The sequence below is a fragment of the Pecten maximus genome, chromosome 16, assembly GCF_902652985.1.
Source record: "Pecten maximus chromosome 16, xPecMax1.1, whole genome shotgun sequence".
NCBI classification, from domain to species: domain Eukaryota; kingdom Metazoa; phylum Mollusca; class Bivalvia; order Pectinida; family Pectinidae; genus Pecten; species Pecten maximus.
Window position 1 is genome coordinate 7,337,831 of NC_047030.1, and position 10,030 is coordinate 7,347,860.

At 38.4% G+C, this 10,030-nt stretch overlaps 1 protein-coding gene across 1 annotated transcript; it reads right to left on the minus strand.

Moving 5' to 3' along the window:
- Positions 1–1,788: 1,788 nt before the first annotated feature.
- Positions 1,789–6,481, minus strand: LOC117345322 (sigma non-opioid intracellular receptor 1-like). Its single transcript, XM_033908389.1, has 4 exons — positions 6,279–6,481; positions 5,224–5,424; positions 3,659–3,751; positions 1,789–2,859 (listed from the first exon to the last, which is right to left on the minus strand). The coding sequence occupies exons 1-4, from the start codon at positions 6,430–6,432 to the stop codon at positions 2,615–2,617; spliced, it is 693 nt and encodes a 230-aa protein (XP_033764280.1). The 5' UTR covers positions 6,433–6,481; the 3' UTR covers positions 1,789–2,614.
- Between the last annotated feature and the right edge of the window lie 3,549 nt (positions 6,482–10,030).

Below are 10,030 nucleotides of genomic sequence, written 5' to 3' on the forward strand. Positions count from 1 at the left end.
GGGAAGGGGTACATTTTACTATAGTTTCTTACTTAAAAAATAAATATGGTTAAATATTGTTGAACATCAGATCAACAGCTAATGTCATTTAAGGACGGTCTCCCTGAGTGGGTTTTGTTTTGTTTAACGTCCTATCAACAGCTAAGGTCATTTAAGGATGGCCTCCCTGTGTAGGTTTGGTTTTGTATTGTTTAACGTCCTATCAACAGCTATGGTCGTTTAAGGACGGCCTCCCCTGTGTGGGTTTGGGTGGGTTTGTATTGTTTAACATCAGGTTTAACAGCTAATATCATTTAAGGACGGTCTCCCTGTGTGGGTTTGGTTTTGTTTTGTTTAACGTCCTATCAACAGCTATGGTCATTTAAGGACGGACTCCCTGTGTGGGTTTGATTGAGTATTGTTTAAGATCAAATTAACAGCCTAGGTCATTTAAGAACAGCCTTCCCTGTGTAGTTTTGTTTTGTTTAACATCAGATCAACAGCCTAGGTCATAAAAGGATGGCCTCCCTGTGTGGTTTTGTTAACTCACTGGTTACGAGTAACTGTGAGCTAATGCTGTACCCCCGGCATCCGTGTCAGTGTCGGCATCCCACCCCACTTTAAAGTTTTTGGGGTAAGTTTTTGGAAAGCTTGTAAGTCCAAACCCTTCTATTATGATTTACACATCCATTAGAGGTCTAGGAGTGATATTATGAGACGTACAATTTCAAAATGACATACTATATAGACATACATGAAAAATGATCGCATAGTGTGGTTGCTGCTGCCGTTGAGCTTCGCAATCATTGATTGCACTTGTTTTGTATTGTTTAACATCAGAACAATAGCTCAGGTCATTTAAGGACGGCCTCCCCTGTGTGAGTTTGGTTTGTATTGTTTAACGTCCTATCAACAGTTAATGTCATTCAAGGACGACCGCCCCTGTGTAGGTTTAGTATTGTTTAACATCCTATATGAACAGCTCAGGTAATTTAAAGATGGTCTCCCCTGTATGGGTTTGGTTTGTATTGTTTAATGTCCTACCAACAGCTATGGTCGTTTAAGGACGGCCACCCCTGTGTGGGTTTTGTTTTGTATTGTTTAACGTCCTATCAACAGTTAATGTCATTCAAGGACGACCACCCCTGTGTGGGTTTTTGTATTGTTTAACATCAGATCAACAGCTAATGTCATTTAAGGACAGCCTCCCCGTGTTGGTTTGGTTTGTATTGCTTGACGTTCTATCAACAGCTAATGTCATTTAAGGACGGCCTCCCCTGTGTACGGGATACATGCGTGTGGTGAATGTTCATGTTTGTCTCCTTATCATAGTGTGGAACTGATGACGAGTTTATAAAGTGACCTGACAGAAGCATACTGCCGAAGACACCCAACAGACAACTTCACACGGTCACATTATACTTACTATGGGTCGACCTTTCTGGTTGATATAACCTATCTGGAATTTGCTGTATTAGTTCAGTAAAACTTTTTAAAGTTCTAAAGTAACAAGCATTTCATAGACTCTGTGGGGTTTGGTTTATGCATACAACTTAGTAGTATAGGAGACTTGGGTTCTGTCATCAGACAAATCTGATTCTTCATTTTTTCATGGAGAGGCATTTCAGATACATTTTTTTTCATTTTTGTTTTCAATTGTTTCCACATGTTTTGATATATTGAACACTTACACATTTTCAATGAAATTGTGATGATGATTAAAAACATCCAGATCCAGAACAGAGAAAACTAGAATTGTAAGCCAGTGACTGATTAATACTCCTGCTACCCATCATTTGAAATATACACTTTAGTCTACAGTTACAAAACAAGTTATACCAAATTATACTAGTAATTCTTGTTGACCTGGACAGAATCATGTGAAATTCACTTGAATTTCATATGAATTTCATGTCAATATCATGTCAATATCTTTTTTAAGATCGGCAGGGCCGTTTTAATAGCCCACCATCTGATAATGGTAGGCCAAAAATTTGAATCTTTAAATTTAAAAGATTGAATTAGAAGCTCAATTGTTTGGACAGCGGTAATAGTGTAAACCTTTGAAAGTTTGGTTATGTATAAAAATATACAAGAGTCTATTCTTGTTGTCAATTGATCATAATTACTCTTTGTCAGAAATGAAGCGGAGATGTAGCATATATCTGGTTTATATAAGGAACCTTAGATTTTCTTTATATTCAATTTACAGTGAAACCTGACTTTACTGACACTGTATTGGACCAAGTCAATGTGTCAGACATGAGAGTGCCTCGGTTAAACAAGTGTCCGCAGTGACAGTGGAGCATGTAGCTGTTCTGTTGGATAGGTAAGATGTTACAGGATGTTGTTAAAGTCAGTGGTCAGTAAAGACAGGTTTCACTGAATATCTATTGAACACAGATCACACCAAAACATGTTAATGACAGAAGAGCCTTTCCAGCCCGTGGGTCGAAAATTTCATCAAAATAAACCAGGGTTTATAGGTCCTGCTGTGTCACTAAACCCTACAGATAAAACAGTTTTTTAATTGTCGCATCAACCACCATTTATTTTCTTTTTTATCATCAATCACACAACACACATTCATCACTCTTCTTATATCATTTCCATTTTTTTTTACCTTATATCTAAATCATAAAATATTTTTTAAATAAACTCTAAAATCTTCCAACGAACATCCTGCCTCCATTAACAAAGCTTTGCTGTACACACGTATTGTGTAAAACAGAGTCACAAAGTCAGTCGTGCTAAAAAAAGTGTCCGCTAAGGCAAATCCTAAGGTCGAGGGGATAAATCCACGACCATATTCCACCATCCACGTGCCAGCTTTCCACTGCACAGCTGTGACGTCACCCCAAGCGTGAAAAACAGTTTCACCTACAAAATAAAATTTAATAAGTTATCTTTTTGCACATGTACATATAATGTTTAATTTTCAGAGTTGAAAGCAGAGCAGAACATGAAAAAAAAATCCTCAGAAAAATAACCTATGAAAATGTTCACATAGAGAGTGAGGAGAGAAATATTGTGGATGGTTCTTTTTCAGTCTTGCCATCCTAAAATTCCAGGGATTGCATTTATCATTTCATGTACATACTGTAGTGAAAATCGGGGGAGTTATCTCCCTTGGTTGGAACTCATTTCGCACGTGAGCTAGTATTTAATCTCGCGGGGTGTCAGAGAGCGGTCTCTTTGATCCTGAACCCCGCAATGTATACATACAGCCACTACACGTGAGTACTTGTCACTACATTGTATGGGTTTTGGGATACGGGAGCATTCATTAGTCTTCTAGAGAAGGCTGGTGAGAACCCACACCAGTTTTCTCTACAATACCCTACAGACAGTATAATCCCCTAATCCCCTATTACCCTTCAATTCTAAAAATGCAATATTGCAAACTGTCAATATTTATATAATGTACCAAAGTCACGAAGAATCCTAGATCAGCAAAGAATACTATGTATAAAAACTCTATAAATGAATATTAATTGAATTAAAAGGGCATAGATATTTATGCATATTTATTGAATTATGAATTACTACAAATTAACTAATAGGATAGTCAGAAAGTAGATATTTTCTTCAGAATGAAACATACATAATTATCATTTAATGTTGTTTTCAGATTTAATATAAAAGAAAATACATTTGAAAGAATGTATCAAACAGTTACCTGGTGAAAACACCCTTGAAACCAATTCACCTTCCTTCCATTGTCGAAATGATCCCGTTAGTATGGTGTCAGAAATGTTGGCCCAGTATCTTCCTGTTAGAGATAAAAGATATGTGGCATATAAGATTATTGTTGTCAGCCAATCTAAAGAATAACAATAAAAATAATTTGTTATTTAATTTTGAATTCATATAATTCTTTGATGTTTTTTTTTAGATTGTGCTGTTTATTATATAAATCACTGCTCATCTAATCATTTGAATTAGGATAAGCATACAGATTTTTCTTGTCCATACGTTTTGGGTAGGCTGCTATTTGAACAATGACTATAGCTATATTGTGAGAATAAAATCTCTATTGGAAACTGAAGAAAAGCTATTTTTCAGAAAGCTAAGTTTTTGATCCAGTTTTTGTGTGTTTTTTAATTCAATTACTAATCAATATTTTTTTGTCTTATGCAATACTTTCAGCAATAATGCTTTACGACCAATGAACAAGACACTTTAGGCAAGATTTGTTTTATAATGCACTTATGTGAAAGTAGAGAGTATAAGGTCACCTGACTAGCTCAGCCTAGCGGGAATTTCCCTTCAGCCTAGTGGCAAGATGTTTGCCTTGAGAACGAAAGGTCGGTAGTTCGGAGCCCGACACGGGCAGGGCATTTTTCATTACTCCTTCCGATTACACTTGATTCAAATAAAATCCAGGACGTATTTTATTTGTTTGACCTACTTTTAAACTGTACTACTGTTTATCATAAATCAATGCTCCTTAACACATATCAGATTTTTTTTGTCCATACATATGAGGTAGGATAAGCATATAGATTTTTCTGTCCATGCATTCAAGGTAGGATAATTAGCATATAGATTTTTCTTGTCCATACATTTGGGTAGGCTGCTATGTGAACAACGACAACATGGATATTTATCAGGGTTCTAGCATTTTACTATACTTTACAGTATAGAGAGCTATATTGTGGCAATAAAATCTCTAATGGAAACTAAAAAAAATATATATTCCAGAAAACCTAGTATTAGAACCTGTGTTTTCATGTATTTTATTCTAAATACTGATTGGTACTACATTTGTTTGTCTTATGAAGTATCAATATTTTGGGTACTAATGCTTACAACAAATGAATCAGATACTTTAGGAAAGATTTTTTAATATAATAGTCTAATAATATTACTGATTTGTGTCAAAGAGTTACTGCCCCTTGAACAGGACATTTTCAAACCAATTCTTATGGACTTTAGACGCTCTTTATAGCAGCCAAATCAAATAATTGTAAACACAGCTGTGGTTCTACTGAATAAAATAAAATAAATTTGATCGATTCGTCTGTTTACAATCAAGTACATTAGAAGTACACTCTAGAAGGTGTCATCTCCTGTAAATGGGGTGTTGGGCAGATACACCAAAATGATCAGGGCGGAATCATTCTTTGAATTTACATAAATGAAGTTGTCTACAAATGTACGGTGGCCTTTATATACTTGGGCAGACCTGAAGTATCACTGCGTTTCTGTGTAATTTTTGGAACATTTAAATACATGTATTACCAGAATTCCCTGAAGTGTCCACAGCTGTTCCAAAGAAAAGGATGTATTCTGTCAATGAGGCATGCAGTATACACATGCTTCCCATCCATCCACCAGCATTCATAAACATCCACTGCTCTTCCTCTATCGGCAGGATATGACCTGGGAATCGTTTTCGTAACTCTGTCTTGATTTTACCGTAGGCAAACTCAACTCCTTGACCTGAGAAAATAAAGAAACCTAACTGAAGACAATGTGTTTGTTTTTTTCTACATTTAATGATTTTACAAGTTCTTTTTATTTTCTTTTATAAAATCAGTCAAGAAAAATCCTCATGAATATTTTTAAATATGGTATAGGAAGGAGTAAAGAAAAATACACAGGCCAAATGCTGCTGGATCTAGTGACCTTTTGTTCTCTACATATCACTCTACTATAAAGGAAAGTTCCTGCTATACTGAACTATACATGTAGGTGTACATCAACTTTTACACTACTCCTTCCTTCACAAAATTGTCACCCCTGAAGACAACCACAACATCGGTTCTTTAGCTCCAAGTAAGCCTATATCCGTCTCTTGCAGTTGTCAACTACACCAATATGTGATAGGAAGGAGTAATGAAGCGAAACCAACCTGCCCGCACTGGGCAACTGAGGACCTTCTGCACTACAAGCGGACATTCTACACTAAGCTAAATGGAGACTTCCGCAGCCTGAGCTATACCTAGGGTAACATATAGGCCACTATCCACATCGAAAATAGTGTAGAAGGCTGTTTAATAACATATACATTCTTATTGGAGCCTGAAATTCGGCTAACAATGATATATTTATGTTTTTCAGTTTTGGCGAAATAAATTTTAACACATTGGCCAAAACAACGAACGACAAGCAGTTTTGTTTACACACTTTTAACAGTTTAAATAAACCGTCTGATTAATTAAGGTTATGGTAAATATCATAATTTCTATTCACGGAATATTTAACAGATAGTCAGAACCCTTCCAGACTACATATTTGTTCCGGGCACCTGCTCCATGGACCGTTACAAATCGTGACAGTTTATGAAATCACACCTGTATGGGCGTATTTTGACGCAATAGCCGCAATTTCTGCATCATCGGTTAGGTACGTCTTCGTTCTTAGCCAAAAATTCACAAAATGTATCAGAACTATAAACAATATTATCCATTTGGCGATGGAATAGATAAAACCGAAAGTGGAGTACATTTTGTTTGTTTTCCCAACATCAGTTTAGCACTAGTAACATGGTCACTGCGACGCTTAACCGGATATCATTAAAGATGCATGCACCGTAGTTGGGGAAATACGAACGCAGTGCATAATTTGCATTCAAAACGGATTTTAAACCATATTCTTTGAGATTATTTTGGAAACTAAGGTAGTTAAAATCTCATTTCCTAATGATTCCCTTTGATCGCCACCATTGACAATTGTTCGGTCTGGGTAGCATTAATGGCAATGAACATTGTAGCGATTGGTGACCTGAATCCTCTATGTATGGCGCGGGAAGGATGTCATAATTAAATATTTTTGCCTAGGCAAAAATCGAATATTGCTTAGGCAAAAATATTTCAGCCTAGGCAATATTCGATTTATGCTTAGGCAAAATTATTTCTGCCTAGGCAAAAATCGAATTTTGCCTAGGCAATATTATTTTTGCTTAGGCAATATTCTATTTTTGCCTAGGCAAAATTCGATTTTTGCCTAGGCAAAAATATTTAATTATGAGATCCTTCCCGCGCCATATGTATGTGCTACGACTACGGAGACTGGGGATTAGGGGTTGTGGGACCTAGAACTGGGGACGTTCCTAGACAGCGCTTGATATGATTCATAGACACAAAATACAGGTAAACCACCCTGCCTGCAAGTAAGTGTATAGGGTAACACGTGAATGGTGTCAGAAGTGGGATCTAAGTGGATGTAAATATCATAGAAGAAGAAAGCATCATCAAAGAAGATATGAGAGATCCTGTTCTTCAGGATCTTGTCATACTCATTCTAGGCATTCTTCTAGACGACAATATCGGCATAGAAAATATTGTTTATCCTCTGATTCTTCAGACTCTTGGGAGGATTATCATGAAAAGGGTCGTTATCCTTCAAGGAGGAGTCAGTCAAAGTTCAATTATGACTTGTCCTCTGACAGTGATAGCTATCATGGATCTCGAGGTCACTCGGGTCGTCGTGGTAACCATCCGGACATCCCAAAGAATTTGGGAGATATGATGGCAAATCAAACTGGCTATCCTATAAGTCCAAATTTCATAGCTATAGATCAGTGCTTCATTGGTCTGAAGCTGAATGTCGTGACTATCTAGACCGGAGTATAGAAGGCAAGGCCCCGGATTTTTTCACACTGGCCACTAACACAAAGTGAAAATTTTCCTTCAAGAAGATAATGAGGAAATTCGTTTTGGGGCTAAGGGATTGAGAGACCTCCAAAGCGAAATTCCCGCAGGCAGCACAGATGGCAGAGGACTCTCTTGAAGATTGGGCTGATAGAGTTCTTTCGTTAGGCTAGCCACACCAGCATTCAGGGATTTACCGGAACGACACTGTCTGGCAGAAGCAATTTCCAAATTCTGTCAAGGTTGTCAGGATAAGGGAGCAGGAAAATATGCTTGTCTTGAACAACCTCGATCAAAGGAAGATGCTTTGGACATGGTAAAACGTTACCAATATATTACCCAAGCAGTGGATGGTCGTAAAAGGAAAAACAAGGAAGAGGTGGTGGCTAATGTCAATACTGTGGGAGCTGTGGATGAGGGCTCATTGGAGAAAATAGGGAATGGATAAGGAAGATTGATGCTAAATTAAGTCATCCAAACGACCAAAAGAAATCAAGATCATGGATTTCTTACTGTTTCTGTAAACAGCGTGCCATATTAAAAACGAGTGAAAAAGGCACATAAAATGGTTGGTAAAGAATGCTTCAGAAGACAGTTGATAAGACTTTTTGTCTTATTCATTTTTGAATTCTGTGCCAGTTATTGGGGGGGGGGGGGGGAGTGGGGGAGGAAGTATATGAAGAAAACCATGATTGTACTATTTGTACATTGTACTACTAGATTACCCGAGTGTAGATAAGATTACCAGACAGTTAAATCAATACCTTCTTGGTAGGAAGTATACTGTCTGGACAGACCACTCATCTTTGAGGCTCATGGTTCCTCAAAGTGTCTGCTATATAGATGTGGGAGTTTTCATGATAGGACATGATTGTGAAACAAATCGGGGTCATAAGGATGGTTATGCAGATGCAATAAAGAAAACCAAAATGTTCGACCCAGGGTCATCTTAGGTAGCAGTATTACACCTGACACAGCCATGTGTAAGGAATGTGTAATGTATCCTTCTATTACTACAGTAGCTAGGGCACTATATACAGTAGCTAGGGCACTATATACAGCTGCAGTTGCAAATACAGGAGTGGTATAAAGGTCTATAGAATTCAGGTGGGTAGGTTAGTCTTCTTGATTTATTGCCCATCCTGGAATGATCAAAGAAGTATAGGCAAATTGCTTAAGGCAGGAACTTGTATGCACCATGAGCATGCATGACAGAAGCGACTATGACAATTGGTCTCCGTATCTTCAGAAAGGCTGTGATGGCGTAAAGTACTGAAGTGCGACAGGTCGATCATCTTCAGGACAGTATCCCGCATCTATAAGGGGCCGCGGTGGCCGAGTGGTTAAGGTGTCCCGACACTTTAATACTAGCCCTCCACCACTGGGTTGCGAGTTCGAAACCTACGTGGGGCAGTTGCCAGGTACTGACCGTAGGCCGGTGGTTTTTCTCCGGGTACTCCGGCATTCCTCCACCTCCAAAACCTGGCACGTCCTTACATGACCCTGGCTGTTAATAGGACCTTAAACAAAAACAAACAAACTATAAGGGTGAGCTCAGGACGAAGAAGATGCAACAGCTTGATTATCATTATGATGATCAGGACAGTAGCGAACAGTTTTGTGATGGACTTGATGGTGAAGTGCCATCAGGAAGTGGATGTACGGATGTGACTGTCTTCTTGACAGTTGAGTCATTTAAAACCATGTCACATGTCTGACGGAAAGGAAGAATCGCATGAAAGGAAGTGTCAAATTGGGCACAAATGTGTGGCAACGCATGCGAGGAAGATTTTTTTAGTCTTACTTGACACTCATGCCAGGGGTCAGTTTTTCTTGTCCTCTGACAGTGATAGCTATCATGGATCTCGAGGTCACTCGGGTCGTCGTGGTAACCATAAAGACCTCCCAAAGAATTTGGGATATGATGGCAAATCAAACTGGCTATCCTATAAGTCCAAATTTCATAGCTATAGATCAGTGCTTCATTGGTCTGAAGCTGAATGTCGTGACTATCTAGGCCGGAGTATAGAAGGCAAGGCCCCGGATTTTTTTCACACTGGCCACTAACACAAAGTGAAAATTTTCCTTCAAGAAGATAATGAGAAAATTCGTTTTGGGGCTAAGGAATTGAGAGACCTCCAAAGCGAAATTCCGGCAGGCAGCACAGATGGCAGAGGAGTCTCTTGAAGATTGGGCTGATAGAGTTCTTTCGTTAGGCTAGCCACACCAGCAGGGATTTACCGGAACGCCACTGTCTGGCAGAAGCAATTTCCAAATTCTGTCAAGGTTGTCAGGATAAGGGAGCAGGAAAATATGCTTGTCTTGAACAACCTCGATCAAAGGAAGATGCTTTGGACATGGTAAAACGTTACCAATATATTACCCAAGCAGTGGATGGTCGTAAAAGGAAAAACAAGGAAGAGGTGGTGGCTAATGTCAATACTGTGGGAGCT

Bases quoted from the DNA above. Each gene is read 5' to 3' on its own strand.
- LOC117345322 (XM_033908389.1), bottom strand. From the start codon at position 6,432: ATGTACTCCACTTTCGGTTTTATCTATTCCATCGCCAAATGGATAATA. The intron at 5,425-6,278 runs GTGTGATTTCAT...TTATTTTCTCAG, and splicing joins GTCAAAATACGCCCATACAG to GTCAAGGAGTTGAGTTTGCC. The intron at 2,860-3,658 runs GTAACTGTTTGA...TTTATTTTGTAG, and splicing joins TTCAAGGGTGTTTTCACCAG to GTGAAACTGTTTTTCACGCT.